The following is a 23,659-nucleotide window of genomic DNA, read 5'->3' on the forward strand; positions in this document are numbered from 1 at the left end:
AAAGCCAGGCCACCAGGGACACAATACCTTTCTTCAAATTACATGCAGAGCAACTGCGCCTGTCAGCAGGCTCAGAGGTCTTCCCAAGGGCTCACCAGTTGCTGGTTACCACTTCTTGTCTCCCTGCATGAAGTGCTGGCATGCATTAGATGCAAGCTGTTTGCTTTAAATGTGAACACACACACTGTTCAAGCATTATCGGGGTAAGATTGCATTAAAAAATTAATCCTAAGCATGCCTTTTCAAGAACTTCCCTTTAAGACCCCTAGTTTTAACGAACAATGATCCAGTAAATCCATCATCATAATCTTTCTCTGTCACCCACCCCTACTTCACACAGGGAAATTAACTGCCGAAGGGGCAGATGTCCCTTTCCAATGAACCTTTGGTTACAAAGTTCCCTGAAATGCATCCAGCATTTCCTATTCGTGAGGGAATTCTCACCCACACCTTTGGCAGAACTGAACTGGGATGTCTTCCTTGGTAGTAAACCCATCAAGCACTTGTTCCCTATGAAGGAGCCAACCCAAAACAGCAGTAGCTGCCAAAAGGACACATATTCTACTAACATGATTTTGTAAGTTGAAATATGTACAAATCTTACTCACAAGACAATAGGAAATAAGGCCACAGATGATTAAATCAACTAGAACCAAAGTATTCCATATGATTTTCAGACATGAATGCTGAGCTGTCTTGCTTTACTTGATCCTTTAAAGTAATTGTCCAGTGGCAAACTACTTGTTAATTAATACTCTTGAGATTAGTTACAAGACTCACTAATGCAAAGAGTGACCCAATGAGTGGGAGTGACAGCAACCACCATATGAAAACAAACGGATTGTTTTTCTTCACTTCACGGTGCTATAAGTAGCCTTTCCCAACAAGAGGGGTCAAGGAAAGAGGACAGTGAGGATAAAAAGCCTGGATTGATGGTTACATCTGTTCACAAAATCCCATTTGCAGATGGGGAAAAATCTCCACTTCTGCTTCAGGACTCCTGGGCATCAACGAATCCCATAAAAACAAACCCAAACAAACCCAGGTCACCCACAGACCACACCAGAGGTTATTTTCCAAAGTGCCCCACATCTGTATTCTCACCACTCATCTGCCACAGGGCAGGAACTGGTGATAAACACAAACCAGTCAGATGTATTATCATTAATCTACCATCCATATAAGCAGGTCTATTCATTGCATGGCATTAAAACACAAGCTGAAGAATATAAGAGAACTAATTTATTTTAAATTCTGCTATTTCATTTTGGGGCCCATTACATTTTTGTACTATGTCAAAACACAAGTGTTTCCTAAGCAATATTAGATGTTTTTAATTAAAGGTAGATTTAAAAGGAATAACACTCCTTGGAAATTTTTTACTTAACCGTTCTGTATTTTATAGGTCATTACTAGCATACTGGATTTTGAAGAGAGCTCAAAATTATTCAATAAGTCTTTACACCGCTCCCACAAGTCATGTAAATACACATGTGAAAGCTGAGATGGTGTAAGTGACCTCTCTCAGATCAGGTAACAGCACCTGTCACAATGTCAGAAAGAGGATCTGTGTCTCGGCTCTAAGCCGGTACTCCCTCCTTTCCAGGATTGTCACCAAACCAACTTGGTGGAGGTGCGTGCTCCTAGATCAGTATCTTGACTTGTCCTCAGACAAAGATCACAATTTTATTTCTAGCTCTTGCACTACAATGTGGCTCCAGGAAGAACAGCCTCAGAGCAGCTAGAAATCCTACTAGATGTGATATACCATACGCAAGTATATGCACTGATAATTCTTTTCTTACTTACCAGCACCAAGCTGGTCTCAAGCATTTGCTAGTGAGAGTCCTTGGTAATATGCTTGGCTGAAAACCTAACTCTTGATGTCCAAAATTTTACACAATGACAAAGCAGGCATAGGAGTGCTTTCCAAACATGCAAACAGAGGGAGAAGTAGTTTTATGGCCTTCCTTCGGAGATTAAAACCAAGTGAAAGAGGAGCTACGCCCTTCTCAGAAAGGTTTCACCCTCATCTACATGCACTCAAGTAAGATACGGAAACCTGACATTTTGTCAAGCTGGCTACTTCCTTAAGAAAACAAAACAAAACTAAAACATGAACGTAAAAGAAGAAAAATAACTACCTACAGTGTGTTGGCTGTGCTTGTTCCCATTGTCATTACAGAGTGGAAGTATAAACCCTTGAATCCATCAACAATGCCTGTTCCAGAGCCCCATCATGTAGTAGGTAATGTGGACAACCACCTCCCAACAGGCTTCTGCCTTCACATTTCAGGGCAGAAGAAACAGCGAAACAAGTCATTTGGGTGAAAAATCAAGTACTACTTTAAAAAATAATTTAATTTCTCGGACTAGTACAACAGATACATGTAATTTCCATCCTCCAGGCTCCCACCTAGCTTCTTCCTTCCTAGGCTTCTGATCTCCAAGACCTGCAATTACACACGTTTTTCCTGGGGCCCTTGCGATCTAATAACGAGCATAGCCAAAAGCACCAAATTATAGCATTTTTTTTTCAACCCTACTATCCTTCAATATTTACCAACAAGACACACCTTCACCTTCCACTTTCAGGAATCAGAATGTCCTTAGACAGAACACCTCACATGAATAAATAGCAGAGAGCGCTCAGGCGAGGTTGTACAGGAGACGCAGGGCCTGCCCTCGCTGTGCTGGAGGGACAGTAGGCCACACCGAATGTTTCTGTGAAAACTGGCCTCAGCTACATGGTTAGATGGTATTTTAGACAAAGGTGATTTTCTTCTAGCAGTTCCATTCTGCACAGAAAACTTAAAATTTCACTGGGCTAGAGATGCTACAGGGTCCTGTGAAGCACAGTACGAAACATCCTCCTGGGAAAATAGGGCTCCAGCCAGTAACCAAATGCCTTTTTATTTTAGCACTTTATTTTGGAGTGTGTGTGGGGGATAAATGTTTGCTCCACAGTTATAACACCTGGTCTCCTTGCTGTATGCTTCAGAGAACAGCAGCAAGAATGAACAAATAAGTCAAAGAAAAAAACCCTTCCTTAGCCTTCATGATCCAGCTTGGAATACAATCGGAGAGGAAAATTATGATATGTGGGCACACATGTCAGCAACAAGACTTAGAGACAAATTTAAGCTGTATTAAAACACATGGGAGCAACAGCCCACCTGAGAAAAATCTGTGTGGGCACATGTGTATATTTAGAAATGCAAGGAAATTAATTTCACCTCCACTCGTGCTCCATGCTCAGGTTAAGCTCTCCCTGCCACTTCAGCCCACAGTGCAGAGGAAAATGCTGTGGGAGCTGTGAGAGGATGCAGTGGAGGCAACTGAGGGTAAAGAACCCTGTCACCTTGGTTTCAGGAAACCCCAAGAAGGAAGCTATGACTGTGTCTTAAATATACAAGATACTCTACCAGCTTAATAAAGCATGTGCAAGCATGCAGCTTAAGGGTGGCAACATTCATGGTAACATATATTAAAGTTCAGTAAGTTCAATGTTGAAGTATAACTATTTAATGTATTTTTCCTTCAGCAGTGCAGTTCTTAGCAAAAAGCACATAAATAAAATGATGTGGCACTTCTTGGGATTCAGCATGACAAAACCTATCCTTATAGGATCATCTTTAGCATAATGTAAATGTATATTATCTCTCAAAAAACCCCAAAACAACAACAACAAAAACCAAAAACCTAGCAAATACACCTGACTCAAACCTGTAACCACAGAATTTCTAATCAGAGTTTTGAAGATATTGCCAATTCGATGCATCATCTGTTGGCATCTAGTTTACCATTCTACACCATTTAAAAGCCCTGTTCATTTTCTCCTTCTAATCCTTCTTGATTATTTTTTTTCCAGAGAATGAATGCAAAAAAGGTTGCATTGCTTTTAAGGTCATCAAACATTCAAAATTACCAATTCTGTCTCATTTAAATAAAAATATGCCAAAGCATTGAAAATGAGTTTATATACACATTCTGCAACCATACACACACACGTGTTTATATAAATCCGTTGCACAAAGCAGCTTGTTAAATCTCCACACAGCAACAAAACAGCTTTGGCAGTTTTCAACTTGGATGCTAAGTCATTGAAAAAAGGTCCCTGCATCACATCCAAACCTAAATTTAAGCAAGCACAAGCAGTAAAAATTCATGGTCAGCAAAAAACAATAAAAGCTGCCATCCATACAGACAGACGCTGCTTCCATGAAAAAGAGCATGCTGGTAACACCAATAGTTGCAGGAGCACTTCAAAGTGAATGATGCTGTGCAATTAATAGGATGAACCTGCAATCTTTCAAAAATATATTGCCAGAAAGAAATGTAAGGAAAGCTACTGAGGAACTACATCTTAAAAGTACACTTTGCACTGCAAGACAATAATAAACTTCAAAGCTTTGAAGATTACACATCCTTTATACCACATATCTGGAAAGTAAAACAAAAAACAAAAGACGTGTAGCATCCCATCAGTGACGGCACTTCTCCAACCTCAAGATTACGTGTAGAGTTTCTCTCCAAAACCATGACAGAAGCCTGGTCACTACATGCAGTTATCACACATCTCTATCTCCATTTCTATTTTCAAAATAATATATTTTTGGTGTTCTGAAATGTCAATCAATTTATATTTTTCTATTTACAAATCCTTTCTAAACAAGTTCCCACAAGTATTTAATCATAGGCCTCTCCTTCACTGGACTACAGGGTTTACTGAGTTTTCTCATTTCAAAGAGAGGCAAAACTGGACTTTTCTTCAGGACAAATTTAATCATGCAGGAGCTGATAAAACACTTTATCTTGGAGTATGTGGTGACAGTTCCATCTGTCCACTGCTGCAAAAGTCAACAAAGAAATGGATGTGACCTTTCCAGCTTCACAAGCAACCGTTCTCCACACAGCAGCGCCTGAGATCAGGTGTGACTACTCGTGGTGCACTGAGCTGAGGAAGAGGGAACTCCTGGGTCACCAGTCCAGTAAGAATCGAAAACTGTAATTAAAGGAGGAAATCAAAACACCACTGATGTTAGATAGAAGGTAGGACTAAAATTCCGCAAAAATCAAGAGGATGAGATCAATTTTTATAGCAGCGGTGGGATTAAAGGAGCAAGTGGAAGAGGTAAGAAAAAGAAATGGATGTGGATTTTAGTGACAATAGAAAGATAACTCAAGAGTGAATAAAGAGAACAGAAACAGCGAGCAACTGCACTTGAGAAAGGAAAAACAGGTTTATTCTGTATTCTGAAATATTATATATTAGTAAGAACATCACTCCATAAAGCAAGGGAAACCAACAGAGACCGCTATAACAAATTAAATGTTGTGCCACAATCACAACTATATTTACACTCAAAATATAAAACTTTGTCAGCAATAGGAAACCCTTTTTATGACTCTTAAAGTACACAGAATTTTTTTTTTTTTTCAGATAAACAAGATCCTCAGGAAGCAGTGTACTTTCAGGTCAAAATTTTTGGAGAATTGGTTCCAACAAAAATATCAGATGTTCCTGTAACTCTGATGAGCACAGATAAAAGCTGCAAAACTATTTATAACAAAGGAAGGAAAGAAAAAGAACATTTGCAGAAATCATCATTCCCCAAAATCCTGAAAGAGCAAACAGGACAGAGAGAAGAGAAACCTGCTTTTGATATGAGATAAAATTAATAGACAGAAAACATTAATTCCATCACATCTCTAAAATACTCAGTTTGGCAGTTTTTGGACAAGTTCTTATGATATTTCAGTACTGGAGGATCATTCATAGCTCCCAGTGAAACAAAAAAATTACAGTTATTAGATCACCTCAGTTACCTGTCATTTTAGATTGGTGAGTATAGGCAAAATCCTTCAGAGTCGGCCATCAGCCTTAAGTCTTACCCTCCATAAATCTGACCTACATTATTGTGAGGTTACACTTGAAAATGCTTAAACCTGCAAAACAAATAGAATAAAAATGCCACTGTCACCTTAACAGCTTCTTACTTTTCAAGTCAGATTTTGACTCATGTTTTGGCATTTCTGTGGCCAAGGCATGAATGCTGCAGCATGCTGCCTGTGGCTATGCAACCCATCAAGTCCCCACTCATGGGAAAACTGTGAAAAAATGCAAGTAAATTCTTCAAGCAATCCTCAAAGCTCAATGTTCCCTCCACTTACAGGTTCCCAAAATAGTATCTCAATTTCTCCCGTTGCCAATCCTTTCACCCTCCTGGGCTTCAACAAACTCCACAGTTCCGTTGAGAAAGGAGGAGACTTAACATCAGCAAAGAGTAAGCAAAGCTCATTTTCCACCGATCAAAAAGAACGGAAAACACACTTTGAATGGCTGCTTCTGAAGAGCTAACCTGGAGAGCTGCTTCAGGTTCTGGATGGAAATTCACTTCCTTCCAAAAAATAAAATCTCACTGCAACAAGAGAACAAAATACCTCAGCCCTTGTGCTTAGCAGTGCAATATTCTTGGTTAAATTCAATCAACAGAGAAAAGAGAAAGCTGACATTGCTCTCTGTGGAAAGACACAACATATGATCACACCTGATCTTCCTACTTTATAGATACAGAATTTTTAAGAAAACATTTTTGTATAATTAAAAAAAGGCAGTGATACCTTTAATAAAACACTTCTTAAAAAAAAATCTAACCTGCAAATAGCTGTTGTAACATCTACAAACAACTACAGTGAAGATACAGAGCAGCTGGAACTGTGTCCTGTTTCCAGTCTCCAGGAAGCAAACAGGAAACCTATGCCCTTACCTGATTGAAAAAGCAGCCAGTCCCTGAGATTTTAATCAACCTAAAGCAACAGACATTTTCCTTCTTTTCCAGTTTCCTGGGATGCTTCCTAGCCCTTTCAGGACAGCAGCATGGAGACCAAGCTTTTTAACAGCAGCATTACCTTCATTTTCCACATTAAATATTGCTACTTGCCCTATTACTGTATTTACTTTTGGCCTAGGTGTGACAGCTCAGGTAGGGCTGTGGACTCAAGTAACAAAACCACTCCTCTGCCAAGGGTGGTTTATTAGCATTAGCCTCTGACTTGAGAAGGCAGGATTTTTCAGCACACTTCAAAAAAACTTTACACTATTTTGAGATGAGCAGTAACAAAAACAGATGCACCAGCCATGCAAGAGATGTAGTTATGCAAACCTTTAGCTAACAAGGAGAAAAGACCTATAAAAACTTGGCAACCCATCACATCCACCTCCAAATCTCCACCGATTAGGATTTTGCAGCTAACAGGAAGCAAAACTTGCTGAGTTCCCTCCTTTTGCAGCTCAGCCCCAAAAAGCTTTTGAAGTAGTTCTATGTTTCTTCTCTTCACCGTAAGAAGAATGAAAATATATAGAAGGATGAAACAAAGGCAAATTCCACTTGTTCTGACACATGCAGCAGCTGAACTAATGCCCATGAATCTCACAGGAGGAAGAGACAACCCCCACACGACCCCTAGCCATTCTTTCTGCTCTTCCTCATCTTGCCTCTGCAAAAAATGCGTCTAGTTTCCACCAGCTTTTGCCTTACCAAGGGTGTACCTGATTAGTTCAACATAATTTTAAGTTAGCTCTTACCTTGCATTGGCACTACGAGAAAAAGCATGGGGCAAGTATATCAAAGGCAAGGGTGCTCTTTGTAGTTCCCTGCATTATGGTGGCAGCAAATAAGACCTCTTCAATTGAAGTCTCATCCTGCAACCAATCTTTCAAGTATTTAACAGCATCTTTTTAACAGGACTGATTTTATGTCCTTGGCCAAAAGCCTCCATCTTTCCCCCATACTGAAACACAGAACACCCTGTGACTGTGGCTGTTTCAATCCCCATGCTCCAGCAGTTTAGCCAGTGCTGAACACAAATATGTACCTTTTCGGGACACCAAGTGCACAATACCAAGGATAACAAAAAGAGATACCCAATCAATTCAAATGATTGGCAAAGAACCAAAGATACTGCTCAAAGAGAATGACAGCAAAGTAAGATTAAAAGTATTCTCACTCCCCAAAGAGGATTTATTTGCTGTGCTGCATTTTGGAGGGAAACTTCAGGGTAAGAAATGGCATTTCTGTTTAAGAAATATCTTGTATAGACTTCTTCAGAACACTTGGGGAATTAAGGTGTAAGAGGTCCCCAAATATTCAATTTTTTTCCATCCTAAGATTCTGGAAATGTTTTCCAGCAGCTCTCAGTTGTTTGTTTTTTTTTTTTTTTTCTTAATTAGAGTTTCTTTTCCTGCACTACAAACAAATTGACACACCTTACATATGAGATGTATTCAAGTCCCTATTGTTACTCACATGTAACTCCTCAGAGCAGAAGAAACCAAACCACATCTTTTAACCTCCTTAGTTTACTAGCTAGTGAAGGAAACAGCAGCTCAGCTACAAATAGGTAAGCGCACATAAGTATATTAGTTTCCACAAATCAGCAAGAAAAAGCCATGACTTCACGTTTCCTTTTTCAGGCAAGAAGGAAGACACTCTCACTATACCTGATTGGAAGGAAAAGACTTGCAGCTCCACCATCAGCTTGCCCAAAAAAAGCAGCACACATCCATCTGGCACCACCTGGCAGCTGAGGGGTATTGGGTGTCAGCCAGCCCAGCTGGGGTGGATTTGCAGGCATTTAAAGATTCACAGGTGCAGCCACCAACAGTTTGCTGACAAGGAGCTTGTGCAAATATTCCTTCTGCAAGCAGGTCTTCGGATCAAGTGCAATGCTGTAAACCAGCAATTGAGGTTTCTCCGAAGCCTGAACACTAAGACCTAATGGGAGCCTGTTTCCATCTGCAGCAGCAGTTCCACTCAAGTTACTGCCTCTCATGCAACAGCAAAGATTAGGAACTGATCAGTGTATTTTTGGTGTGCTCGGCAGTTTGGCAAACTGTAACCCAAAGTGTACTTTGTCAGATTTTCTCTGTTCTTATATTATTGTTTTATACCATATTACCTCCCCTCACTTCCTTAACTGTTGCTATTGGGCTCTAAAGTGTGCTTTCTATCTCTGAAGCACTGATGCTGTTTGCAGGTACCAACAGCAACCTCTGTTTTTTCCTTCCTAAAATAAACATAGGCATAGAGAGGAAATTGTTTTAAAAAAAAACTTAAGCTATTCAAGAATGAACAAGCCCATTGTTTGGAGAGGAGACTTCAGGGCAGAAGTGCACTGATGTGACTGTGTTGCAGAGCATCCGTGAAAACCCTGTGAAGCGCGAGGGTTCGAGGATGGTGTGCGCTGGGACAGGGAGAGAGGGGACAGAGCATTCTCATTGTTTAAATGTAAACAATAATAATAATAGGCTTTCCTAACTGAGAGAAGGAAGCAATCTAATGTGGAAAACAGTTGTTACTATGCTGTTTATGACTGTTTGTTCCTGAAAAATAGGCTGGGTTTCTTTGTAACACTGAAGGGGCATAAACTGAGGTGACCTGAAATGGTCAGGTAATGGCTGAAAACCCATCTGATAAAATGGGCTTGGAAATACCTTTTCTCCTTTTTCTTTTTTTTAATACTGGAAGCATGCCAGAGTGGAAAATACTGGGTGGAGGATCCATAACTCTTGTGACTGTAGGAGCTTTATCCTCAAACCCCCAGACAAATCCCAGTTGCTTAGGCAGTAAACTGGATTCACTGCCAAATGGTGGCTGAGGCATCTTCAGGGAGAAAGGCAATACCCGAGTCCAAGGGCACGATCCTCAAAACAATCCCCTAACACCTCAAAAGCTGAAGGTTCATTAGAAATTTTTCCAACACAGCCAAAGTTCTCTGCATACAGTCTCATCTGTATTTAAGAGACAATTTAATATAGAAAGAAATTCCAAGAGCAGGGCCAAAAGCCCAAGTCCCTCCTTTAGCAAGGAAACAGGCTTTGCTCAGGGCCACAGGGACAGCTCTTCTTCTCTTAAGCTCTAATAGTAAATGTGGGCACCATCACACCTCCTCTAATACCTTCAGTGAAAACAGCAGCAGAGGTTGGTTTAGTGCTGAACAGTGAATGCACGTCACCCACACCTGGAGCACATTGACTAGGACCCTCACAGGACACAAGCAGAGGACCTCCTTGCTTAAGGAGACCACTGCCGTTTAGGGAGGCAAATCGGGCATTCCCAGAGGGATATTTTTGGTCAGTGCCAAAATGGTACTCACAAAGCAGTGATACTTAGGGATCCAAAGGACCAAGTGAGGACTCTGAGAGTCCCACTTTTTGGCTGATGCACCCAAGTACCTTTTACATCATTCCCTGTCTTTGATGTCTTTGATGTCTTGATGTTAAGTGGCACCGTACAGCCAGTCACCTGAGCCAAAGCGGCTCCTCTCTCAAACTGCAAAAAATATTAGTCCCTTTCTTTGACAACATAAATCTTAAAAGTTCCAGTCGCACTCACAAAAAATTTGCAATCTCTCCTCAGGCTGTCTTAAGTAAACACTTTGTCTTGCTGCTTGAGTTAAAAGATGACTAAAGCTATATTTTATATCTCTGATGCCTTTTCTGCCATAGGACATTCTGTTTGTCTACAAGCTGTTTCATCTGCAAAGCACTGCAAGAGTTTGCCACAAGCAATGTATATATTCATTCAGTCAAAGGAGGTATTTTTAAATGAAATATTAAGTTAGCACTCTTTATCGTTATTCAGCACATTCATCTGGAGACTGCCACATCTTAACTGATTTAAGTAAAAAATCACATATTTCTGTAAGCAAAGCACAGATAGCATAAAATATTTTCATTTTACTGACAGAGAATTTTGCTTCTCAACTTTGAAATAACTTCTGATTACATAGGAAAACACTCAAAAAACTCAGTAGTATGATTTTTTTTTTCTTCAAGGAATCTATCCCTAAAATAACTCTATAAAGTCACATCACAACATCTGCAAAAATTATCATTACAAACTTACCTTGCAGACAAAGAACATAGTTTTCAATAGCTGGAAGTCAGAAAAAAAATCAGAAAAGGAACGAAGGTCAAATGTTATCAACTAGAGGGGAAAAGTTTACACTGAAGAAGGTGGCAGGCACCACCTGTACTTGCACCTGAAGTCCTTAAACAATCTTTGATAGTCATCATGGTAGATGATACAGAGACAGCAAAATGTTATCTGTGCCCCAGCTGCACAGTCCAGTTAAAATGTCTGAACACGCCACTGGAGTCTTACAGGTTTAGATGGCAGAAGCTGGAGTTTGAAAGTGAATTGAAGGAGAGCTGTGTGGTTTTGGGCTCCCAAGAAGGACGTTTTGAGTTTCTGTTTCAGAAACCCAGTTATAACATGCAGTATTGAAAATGTAAAACTTCTCTAATGTAAAATGGTAGAGGCACTATCCTAAGTTCTTCATTTCACACACCAGCTCTCTTTAAAAACAACTGACTTATTGATCCCTATTCATTTTTTCACACACCTTTTGAATCCACCGAAGATGGTAAGAGTTAGTAAGTGTTTGGCTAAAACAGAGAAAATGTGTATTTTTTAATCATTAAGGCTTAGGAATTAAAGAGTAATTCTGCTCTGCAGACTCACTGCATGAAACAAGTTGTGTTTCATGAAAGCTTATGACTTTCACCTAGAAGAAGAAAAGGAGGGAAATAAAAGCTTGAAAGACAAGTAGCACCTTCCCCAAAAGCCAAAGGACACGTAGAAACAAGTTCTTCCACCATCACTCTGACATATATTCATATAAAATACAAGTCACTTACTGTGGAGACTGTTCTAAAGTGATTTCTCAGAGAAGTAAATCAAAAGAGGGAATCAGTCAGAGAATTACTCAGGACTAATGCAACTAAGCAACTATGTTAATATTGTCCATCTGAAACTGCTCATGATTTTCAGAATAAAGCCCCATTCAGTTTAAGATTACTATAGATAATTCAGAAATCATAAGAGTTATTGTAATCCAGGACAACCCTAAAATAAATTGTCACCAGCATTGCACTAGTCACAATTTTTAAAAGAATACTTGACTAACTGCTCACATCTGACATTATAGGGTCATTCTCTCCAAACTGCCCCACCAACTGCTGCATGTCTGTGGAAAAAACTCCTTACTAAAAGACAACTGCGAGCTACTCCCACTAAGCCCTTCAAGGTCCTCTTCTAACTTGCTCCCAGGACTCATTTTTTTGTGGTCTCTATTTTACGAAAGTTCCAAAATTCACTAGAAACTTTGAAATGAGAAAGAATTGTAAGTCTGATTGAAACAATTAGATGAGGCTGAGATTTATTATCCACCTGGGGATAAGAAAGGGTAAGAAGCAGCAGCAGCCTCTACAGAAGGTTCCCATAGGGTCCTCCAGTTAGTTTGTTGGCCTCAGTCCTAAAGGAAACACTGAACTTACTCAACAGCCCTGTCCCTCATACCAAATCGTGTGCAAGTTGACAAACCTACTATCAATGACACCAAAGACTACTGACAGATACTGAAGAAAAGGAAATGTGAAAACTGAGATTGTCAGCAGGCCCTGTCCATTATTTTCAGAAAAAAACAGCAACCAATAAGATTGAGGAAGGTTTCATGTCATACTCAAGTCAAAGTGCAAGAAACAGAAGTTGTGTGTTAGTTTGGATTAACCGCTGACTGAAACAGGATTTTTAAAAAATCCCTGACCAAGAAATGAAACACATAAAAGTTGCGCTGATCTTCACTTCCTGCTTTTGAAGAAGATGTAGTGGCTCTAAAATAAGGTTAAAAAAACAAATAAATACAAGAGCTAGCTTCAACCAGGATGTGCTGGAAATCTTACAATAAACTTTAATCATTTTAACCTGGTGTGCTTTACTACGAGGCCATGTACGTTCAACCTTTTCAGGTTGGCCTAAACTTTGAGGTTAATTTGAAGATCATGTGGGATTTTGTTAAACACTACCGGCATACACAGTAAAAGGAAGTAGTGCAGGCCATCTTATTAAGCCATTGCAACAGTACATGAGACTGTGAACTTCTTGAAAAAACAATGAAGATAAAGGGAGTAAATAGAGTTACATCCTGGCTCCCAGACTGGTTCTGCCCAGAGAGTAAATACCTTCTTGTTGACAGTTCTCCATACGGAAAAACAAAAGCACACTATAAGAACAGTAAGTCATTTTTACTCTAAATTATTGAAGGAAAGTATCTCTGCTGATTCATCAGGGAAACTGTAAATTCTTTTTTTCATTATTGCATTATTTTTTCCAATCTCATTTCCTCATAAAGGCATATATTCTTCAGCAGCCATGAAGGCAGGAAAAATTTCATTCCTACTAACTCACTGCATACTATGGCATTAATGCCACATATACTAGTGCCTCTAATTAAATTGGCTTTTAAGATAGCACTAATGGTCAGGAAGACATTTTTTTCCCCATTTCAAGAGTTGTAGGCACAGACAGATTTTGTTTTCTGAGGATTCATTTTACATGTATTGAAGTAACACAACAATTTTGGACATTTTTTTCTCCATTTGCATGTGTAACCCTTAACGTCAAACAACAACCCCTAGAAAAGGTCTGTTCCTTGTAAGAAGACTCATAGGCAGCTTAAATCTTAGCAAACAGGGACAAAGAGAAAATCATAGGCAAAGGCTGGAGATGCCCAAGGGGCAAGGAAGCAGGTTCAAGGAGCTCAGAGTCAGTGGGTCTGTTGGAACATGACCCCAGGGACAAGGTCTTGTATTGCCCCTAAATCTGTAGGTGCATGTCTCTCTCTTTAATTGGAAAGATTCTTAGAAGCCCTTATATCATCATCTAGGGGAATAAAAGCAGTCGCCTGTACATCAGTATCCCAGAGCCTACATATTCCTTTATTATTATGAACACAGCTGGAGAAGTAAAATTTTTCCCCCAAACTGAGTAAGGCACCAAAACTTTCAAAATGGTAACTTTTATAACATTGTAATTTAGAATACTGTAATTTTATGTTGTTTAAAAAGGAATTCAAGTAACTTTTAAACACAAGAAATGGGAAATAATAAGCAATTTCAGGGATCTTGAGCGGGACCACTCTCTGCTGATAATGTAATCCATTTTAGATATATTTGCCTTCTATCACAGCAGGCATCTTAGCATGATTGTAAGATATGCCCCTCAAATCACACTTTTCTTTCACTTTTACTTCTTAACACAAACAATAAAGATTTTAAAGGAAAAAAATATATTTAAAATTTCATGGAGAAGCAGTTAAAAAGGAGGCTGGGGTCCCTCAGTCTTATAGAACAAATCAGTGCAGACACCTCAGTGAAGAAAGAAAAACATTCACCCGTGTTGCTGAATTGGTATCTTTGAACAGAAACAACCTCTCTATCAGAAAACATATACTCAACACACTACAGTAGCAGAAACTATCTTATAAAATTGTGTTACAATGCTCTGAAAGTGAATTCTGAGGGAAGCAGCAGCTCATTCTTGATGGACATACTGCTTGGAAACTTTTCTGTCTTTGGAAGGATGTCAGCTGTGACTGGTTTTGCTGATGTGCTCGCTTTTCACTAACTTAGCTGAGCCAAATAAATCATTTAATTTAAACACATCACAGATATTAACTGGTAACAAGCTGGGGATGCTATTTGAGAAGAAAGTTAGTTCTGTAAAAACCTCATATGAAAATTTAGATCCTAAAATATCTAATATTTTACTTCCTTCAGAAAACTATTTAAAATAAAACCAAAATACTCCCACCCACTAGACTCCTCCAACAACATGCATTCTGTCAATAGAGTGTATTTTCAAGAATCAAGGAACCAACAAAATGTATAGTAGTAAGACTCCTTAAATCCATGGTTTTTCTGGCACATATAAAACGAGGAGTTTAAAATGCTTCCAAGAGCACAGTCCCAAGCCACACACCTTACCCACCCCTAACTTATCAGACTCCAGTTTAAATTTACTAAATCTCAGAGTTATTATAAAATTAAGCCAACTTACCCTGTGCTACAAAATCCAGCCATGAACACCATTCTGAGAAAAAATAATAGCTCTTCATTTCAGCTATGGAAATTCCTCTCTGATTCATCGTCAGACAAGAAAACTGTCCACTTTTCCCTTCCTTTGCTTAGAACAAACTACCCTGAGAAGGTAAGAGCTTTCAAATTAATTGAACTTTGTTCCAAGAACGCAACAGGTGGCACAAGGTGACTTTACAAATATATTTTCCTTCAGTAACACCATTGTTCTTGTAATTATCTCTCTAATTATAGTGTTCTCCCCTCATGTCCCCACCCTGAATATTTACCAGCTGCCGATATACCCGGTGTCTAATATACTCTATCTAGGCTATAGGCTGAAGTTCTAAGCATGTTTTCATTCATGTTAGGTTTTAACAAGGCAAAGCAAAACTGTTTTCCACTCGTACATTCATAACGTTATCTGGAATTAGTTGTATTGAATTGCTCACTCATAGTTTTAGTATTTTGGCACAGCTTGTCACCTCTGCTATGGATTCACACCCAACTTTTCCAGCTTTCTGTTGGGCGCTTCCAGCCGGGCAGGTAATGGAAGTCCCACCTATAACTCCAAATCTCAAATAAATCTCTTATCAACACGTTTATCCAGGCAGCAAATGAAGGTATGAATGCAGCAACAGTAAACAGAGCCTTACATGCCTGGAGCTATCTAGCATGGGGACTAACATTAAAAAGTTGTAGCAGCAGGCTTTAACACTGCCCAGAAATCTCCATGTTTACACAGGCTGCAGGCAGCTTTGGCTATGTTGAAGCCCTTAGGTACTTAGGTACGTCTGCTATATTCACGTATTCAGTCTGACATATGTTCAGTCTGACATTTCCTGCATTCGTGCATTTCACTGTCCTACCTGTAAGCTAACACCCTCTTCCCACACAAGAGTGCCCAATATCCAGCAGAAAAACTCACACAGCTCTGAGAAAAGATGCACCACATCTCTATCCCCTCAGCTGATGCAGAAGATCCAAGAGTGCTCTTCCTCTAGACTCCTCTTCGCTATTTGTGGTGGATTACCTAGGCTGTAGATTAATCAAGCTTTCTCTGACTTTTTCACTACAGAAGTCTGTTAATATTGTACATCCACGATACAGCACTGCCTCACTGTACCTCGACACAGAACTTCTTTGTATTGGACTGGAAGGACCCTGGGAGACGGACAGTGTTCTCATCCATCCATTCATTACACTGTCATGGTTTAACAACAGCCATGCAGATGCCCACTCACTTTCCCACCACCAGTGGGATGGGGAGGAGAATCATAAGATTAAAAGTAAGAAAACTCATGGGCTGAAAGACAGTTTAATAGGTAAAGCAAAAGCTGCACAGAGAAGCAGAGCAAAACAAGGGTTTCATTCATTACTTCCCATCAGCAGGGAGGTATTCAGCCACCTCCAGGACAGCCAGGCTCCATCACGCATCACAGTTACTTGGGAAGACAAATGCCATCCCTTCAAACGTACCCCTCCTTCCTTCTTTCTTCCCCAAAATATATACTGAGAATGACATCGCTTCAGTCACCTTCACCAGAAAACCAACCTGAATCCAGTGTGAAAAGATCCAGACTCCAGGATGCCTCCAAAGATACTCCCTGTCCATACCAAGTGCAGCACAGACTGAAGACGGATGTCTTTGGAGTCTCCACTTGACAAACTTGTTTTACAGCTCTTGGTTCAAGCTGACCTAATGTTCCTATTTGCTTAGAGAAAGAGTGAGAAGAGGGAGAATCTTAAAGGATAGTCTACAAGCACTATGCTAGGAAGTCCACCACAAAGGGCCACAGCAGCTCAGCACCCTGGAAAATCTCCTCTGCTGTTGGGAGACAGGTGTCCCCACAGAAGGCTACTTGAATCCATGTGTTTCCAGGGCTGAAATCCTCCACAAACTCTACAACTGCCATCCCACCTGCCTGCAGCCAGAGGTGCAGAAGCATATACAAGGTGTATGGTCAGGGATGGATGCAGAAACCATGATGCTGTCTCACATGAGCCTGGCGGTCCCAGCCCAGGCCCTGCCTCCCCACAGAACACCCGGTCCTAAGCCTCTGCATTGCAAAGAAGAAGTGTCAGCAGAGCCAGGGCTCAACCATGGCGAGGGGCTAAAGGCACACAGCCTGTCCTGGGTAAAAGACACCCGCAGAGAACAACACAATAAGCATTAGGCCAAGCAGGACTGATCCAACGAGCTTATGAGCTGTAAGTAAATAGTCTGCTTTGTTAAAGCGAAAATAAAACAGAGGTGGATTTGATAAAGCATGAAGACTCTGGAAGCCAGCCAGCTTCCCTTATTAAGGTAAATAAGGTAACACAAAATCAGTATATGAACTAGAACATTTATTGTTCATGTTAAGATTTCTATATTAGATATTTTAATATGTGGGGAAAGGCTGAAGTGACAATGAGCAAACCTGCTCTTGGCAATTTCCAGAGATGCTAATGAAGAGAGAACAAAGCTCTGTGAGACCTGGGACAACAGGACAGAGTGGCTTAATTCTGTCACAAGGAGAAAAGAGATGCATACATCATGGGATTCACAGAATCACAAGCACATTTACTTTGGAAATACATGTTTGCCAATAGTGTAGTTTTACCCAGTGTTGCTAAAGGACAGAAATGTTCCCAGGCTGCAGTACTTCTCCCCTTCCACAATCTAAACCCTTGATCCACTTTCTATGTAGCATTTGGTCTGGAAGTGACACTGAATGCTAACTGAGATCTGCCACCAGGAAGGCAGAAAAACTCTTATCAGTCCAAAAGGCCATAAAACGGCTTTGAGCAAAACAATGGAATAATTCTTACTGGATATATAAGGTTAACATTAAAAGCATATAATTGCTTTCCAACTGTCAACATAAAAGGGGTAACAGGAAGGAAAGGAAACAGAATTTTTGCATACTTGAAGACTTCAAACAGAAAAGGCTGCAACATGATCAAAAGGGGTTTTGGAATAATAATAAAGATAGGTGGGAGAGGAGACAGACTTCCTACACAAACATACAGCTTTCTCTCTATACACACCTACGTATAGAAGGAACCTGTAAGTAAGAGATGATTGTATAACATTACAAGATTTATATTGAGGATCTGCGTCTGAAGGAAATTAAGCTAAAATGAGGAAAACTCTGTTAGGATTTGTTCAATATATTAAATTTGTGTTTTTCTCCTCTGCAGTCAAGGCTTTGCATTCATGAATGGCCAGCAGGCACCTGCAACTCGGAAGTAATGTGATAAAATAACTGGTGCAAGTGGTAACATTTATGGCTACACTTTGAACTTGAGGGCAGCGTGAATCCTAAAGGAAGGTAAGACTGAAACAAGGAGGCCTTGTTTTCCTTTGCTTTGTAAGACTGCAGTCCATGTGTTTAAAACACAACTAAATTTTCCTGACTTTACTGTGATTACCAGCAATTAACATCAAACCTTTTTCTAGTCTGAGCTGAATGGAATTGTTATATCTTGACAATTTATTGGTTAGCACTCCTAAAGGCACCAAACCTTGCCCTCATGAATGCCCAAAACTGGTTAGTCAGGAAAGGTGAAATCTTCACATTTCAGAAGTTATGAAAAAAAAATGGTTACAATAAAAACTTACAATTTTCATTCCAAACAAAATAGATGACAAAAGACTCAGCAAGCACAGTATAAAAGAAGGCGTGAGGAAAACAAACCACCAGAGACCCATTTTTTTCTTCCTATTCTTTTTTCTAAGACTGTCAACATTAAAGAAAGGAATATTGAAAAGCCTTGAAAATTTTATATATTCCTATAAAGGTAGCTTAGTTTATGTTGATTTCAATTTCCTTGCTCCAAATCAATTTTAAAAGAAAAAAAAAAAAAGCCTCTGTTAAACCATAATAGGTCATTTGCATATAAAACCAAAACCTGATTAATGAATTATTGAAAAAGCTCCTTCATCTTATCTCAACCAGTCAGGGTTAACATTTCAGGGAAAAACTCCAACAAAATGTAGCTTTTCTAAATAAAAGATTATGTAATTATCAGTCATAGTAACACATTATTATACCACTTACTGTATGAAACAGACTTTGAGACTAAATAAATGGTGGCAAGTCCTAAAATTAGTACATTACACTTAATGATCAGAGGCTTCCTGATTTTTTTCAGTACAGTTAGAAATATATTTTTGGTGTAATTAGTTGTATTTTCTTAAGAGTGAAGCACTCAGTGAAGTTCTGCTGGAGTATTAGAGGGGGGTTGGTGTAAAGCATTCAAATCTGTGTCTGTTAGATACTATCATACACCTGGAACTGCAAGGAATAATAACACACAATGTTTTTCTCCAGTAAGTACTGGTGACAGAGAGCAATCACTATCCATGAGTAATATTTAACATGAGTAAACATATTTATGTTTTTAATTATAACAGTTGCTGGATCTCTACATGAGTACGCTTTGAGAAAAAGTACTAGTTCCTGCAAGAATCAACAGAGTGGACAAAACCAGTAATGCCAACAGTAGGCTACTTACTGCTCATATTGATCTCAAAACTGCTCCAATTTAAGTGCAAACATTCTATGCAGATATAAATCACACTATAGGATCACCTATACATTCACCTCACCAGAGCATATTTGGCGTGGGTTATTCCGTGAGTGCCGCCTGCCATGCAGAATTTGGATGAATCTTGGTAGGATCCTAGAGTGACTTTCATGTCCTTCCCTTAAATGGCGGCGTTGAGCCATGGATGTGTATCCCTGTATCTTCACCAAGTTATTCACAGAAGGAAATAAAAAATCAGCTCTTCAGAATTACACTCTTCTAATGCACTGAAAGATACTCTGATTTTGGTTTTAAGTATCAGTGGAACATAAAATGTGTCAAATTCAAATGCTACCAAAAAAGATTTTAAAAGGATGCAGATTTAAAGAGCTGGAAATGGGTGCAGGTCAGTTACTTGTATTGTATGTGCTCTTCCTCAGAAATCAATACCTGGTTTTACTACAAAAAAGAAAATCTGTTGGATTTAATGGACCAAAAATGTCAAGGTAGTTTATGCAAGAAGCTGCGAGACCCTCTCAGTTCCTAACGTGCTGCTCCCAGCAGACAGGACATCTTGCCACAGCTTTCAGTCCAACTAGTACGAATACAGGAGGCACCGCTGCTCACAGCGGTCAGATTAGCAGAAGAAAGTTTAAAAAAAAAGTGTGAAACTGCCCGTTTTTCACTGTTTCACCCAAAAGAACTGTAGCCAAACAGCCCTGTGTTGTTTCCGTTGCAGAAAAGCTTCCACAAACCACCCAGTTTGTTAGCGCTCTCTAGTCACACATAGCGATCCAAAGCCGCTGCTCAACCCAGGTCGTTGGTCCTGCTGCCTCTGTCTTCACATCATTCTCCTTAACGCAAGGGATGTTCAATCCTTGCAAAGAGACATCGGATGTTTCTCCTGAAGAAGGGCAAGTTGAAGGTCCTTCTTACAACTTCGCAGTCTTGCTCCTAAGTTCACAACTCAGCACCTCGAGGGTAGAAATCTCAAGCTGAGACTTGCTGCATCTCCTACTTCTGTGTCTGAAGCACCCTGTATTCCTCAGGGGTCAGTGCTACACTCACGCCAGCAAATTTAAAGAAAATACCGTTGTCAATACAGTACTGTCATTTAGAAACTCCTCTGCAGTTGGTTTGCCCGAAGTCAGACTCTCACCATCAATCCATCTCCTCTTCCTCCCCCTGAATTTGCAGAAAAGTGAGGACTGAACCCCTCAACGCCAAAGCCCGCTTCCAGAATATGTGAGCAGGGACGTCTCACAAGAAAAGCCTGAATCTTCCTGGGAGTTAACAAACAGCTAATAGGAAGGAAGGGAGGGGAAATGAATCCCAGGCTTTCTTAAAACATATCAGGAAACCCTACACTGTCTGTTCCCCCTGTCTCTTTCAATACAGGAGAGAGGAAATTGATAATGCTGCTTTACTTGGCAGTCAACATTTTCCTCTCAATTCTGTTTAACTATGTCCTGTATGGCCACAGATCCAACACAACCCCAAGATACCATTACACACATCAGACTGAAGAAGTGTTTTGAAATATGGTGTATGAACTATCAATACCATGAAAGCAAATTAAAACAAGTAACCTTTAGTTAAGTCACAAGTGAAGTAAATATTAACTAAATACAAAATACTGGCTTGAACAGACCTTACTAACAAAGGAAAATCATTACAGTTTTGGCTGGGAAATGTTTGACTTTCAACATGAAATCACATGCAAATGCCACAATCTTGAAATGTGATGATCAAGAATGGTATTAAAATAAAAACAAACTGATGCATTCCATTCAAATGTCACTTGTTTTCCAAACTCATTTTAGTAAGCAGATGGACCACTGCATACTACAGACATGCTACTCATCCTGGATCAAAGGCCTACCGAGCTTAAGGAAGGAAGAAGACAGTTTAAGGGTAAAAAAACACCCTGCTATACGCTGCCACTGTATAATATATTCAGGGTTCAAACAACAGAAATACTGAAATAAGGCACAGCATCCATATTAAACAAAATTCCACATTTTCTTGTGCTGCTCATCAGTGGGAGACACAAAGCAGTGGCTGCACTCAGATACGGGGGAGCAATAGCATCCACAGAGACAACACTGCAACCTGCTCTTGGCTGCTGAGTTTCCAAGTGGAAGCACTGAATGTGACCAGAAGACACCTGCAGCATATTGCCAACCATCAGGGCTTTCCTCCTCCCTGGCAGGCTGCTGCTTCTTTGAGGATTTGGAGTACACCAAGCCCCCATGACCAAAGGACCTGAACTGACAATCAAGTAGGATGCCAATGAAACTACATATCTTCTTGCAGCAGCTGAGCCACCAGCTAGAAAAGTGACTCCTTGTCCCTGTGGCGTTTTGAGTGTGCAGTGACACTAGTGGCACACAGCAGAAAGCTCACCGACAATTTGTCCAGAGGATTATTACAATAAAGCAAAGGGATGTTGTCCTTGCTTTCTTCATGTATCAAGTGCATGCAGAAGATTGATGACTTGAGTTGTAAAGTTGTTAAGTATACACAATCCTACTGAAAGCTAGCCATGAGCTACATCCCTGTTCACAAAACAAGCTTTTAATCTTCTTTCAAGCACTCAAATTTGTGCCTAGAAGCAAAGAAATTAATCACAACAATGGCTATGGCAGTATGCAATCAGAAGGAAACAGATGGTGTAATGCACTGTTTTCCAAACAGAAGCAGCCTCTATCTCCAGGAAAATAATCTGAATATTTTCCCTTGCCATTGGCATTACTATAATAAAAGCTCCTATTAGATGGATTTCTGCATCAGCAGACTACATAGCAATCTAAAGACAGTAATGTTCTTTGAGTGTTACTTGGCGTCCTGCTTTTGGCTGGGACAGAGTTAATTTTTTTCTAGCAGTTACTATAGTGCTGGTTTGGATTTAGCATGAGGACAGTGTTGATAACAGTTGCTGATCAGGGCTTACACAGAGTCAAGGCCTTTTCTGCTTCTCACACCATCCTACCCGCTGGGGTGCACAAGAATTTGAGAGGGGACAAAGCTGGGACAGCTGAGCCCAACTGACCAAAGGGATATTCCACACCATATGATGTCATGCTTGGTACATATTTTGGGGGAAGAAGAAGGAAGAGGGTTGTTTGGAGTGATGGTATTTGTCTTCCCAAGGAACCATGATGTGTGATGGAGATGGCTGAACACCTGTCTGCCAATGAGCAGTAGTGAATTAATCCCTTGGTTTGCTTTGCTTGCGTGTGTGGCTTTTGCTTTACCTATTAAACCGTCTTTATCCCAACCCATGAGTTTTCTGACTTTTACCCTTCTAGTTCTCCCACCCATCCCACCGGAGGGGAGTCAGTGAGCAGCTGTGCGGTGCTCAGTTGCTGGTGGGGGTTAAACCACGACAGTCTGGCAAAACCAACTACACTGCACCTTTCTTTTCTTTCGTGTCACATAAACATTAACATTCAATCGGTAACACCTCCATGGTTATCTTTAAATGACTATGAACAGCCTGATGGAACCAATAAAATCGTGGCAATGAAACAGGGCTTATTTTTCTCATGCTTCATTTCCAGGCCTGTTTCTGACCCCAAGCATAACATTGCACACTGACAAGAGAAGCAGCCCCACTGACTTAACGTCTATATATTTCCACCGCTTCCTCTTTTGAGCTCAGGGAATCTCACGATATTTATTACCATAATGTCAAGTTTTTCTAGGAATCATTAAATCACTACTGGGTGTTCTCATTGTCCCTTTCATCTTTTTGCCTGTGTAGGAGCCTTATCTTTATGGGACATCTCAAAGGCCCTACTGTGATTTTTCCTCTAAACCCTAACAATTATTTACAGGCCCTTCTTTACATCCTTACATGTCACTGAAAAAGTTCACATTAGAGGACAATGTATGCCTCCTAACTGTACAGTGCAGGAGGCTCTGGTAGCAGAATCAAAGCTGCTCTAGTGTTTCTCCTGTGTTTATTCCACTCCTCAAAACAAGTTTATCTTCACATCTACTGATATGCCACTGCCACTGGTGTTGCCATTTCTCTTTAACTGTGGAGAAAGGGAAAAGAGTGCATCTCATGGAGAAGAAAACATGGCATCTCTCATGCGTGGCACTTTGAAATGCCACCACGCACACACTGCACAGGAGTCATCTATATCTACAATACCACTTCTCCTGTCTTGCCCCTGGAGTCCCTGCAGGGAGGAGCTTCTACAGAGGAACTTCAGT

The 23,659-nt window shown here is 40.1% G+C and overlaps 1 protein-coding gene across 6 annotated transcripts in view; it reads right to left on the minus strand.

Annotated features, from left to right (window-relative positions):
* Positions 1-23,659, minus strand: part of MCF2L (MCF.2 cell line derived transforming sequence like) — a gene marked incomplete at its 5' end in the record, with an annotated part of 155,769 nt that overhangs the window by 80,482 nt on the left and 51,628 nt on the right. For 2 of the 6 annotated variants that reach the window (XM_082045239.1, XM_082045236.1), the window contains one exon: positions 19,518-20,314. The exons of the other annotated variants lie outside the window; for them this stretch is intronic. In XM_082045239.1, coding sequence (XP_081901365.1) covers positions 19,518-19,638 — 121 coding nt within the window. Of the gene's footprint in view, positions 1-19,517; positions 20,315-23,659 lie in introns of those variants that run through there. 6 annotated transcript variants of the gene reach the window in all.

This window comes from Streptopelia decaocto, assembly GCF_964273445.1.
Source record: "Streptopelia decaocto genome assembly, chromosome: 1".
NCBI lineage: Eukaryota > Metazoa > Chordata > Aves > Columbiformes > Columbidae > Streptopelia > Streptopelia decaocto.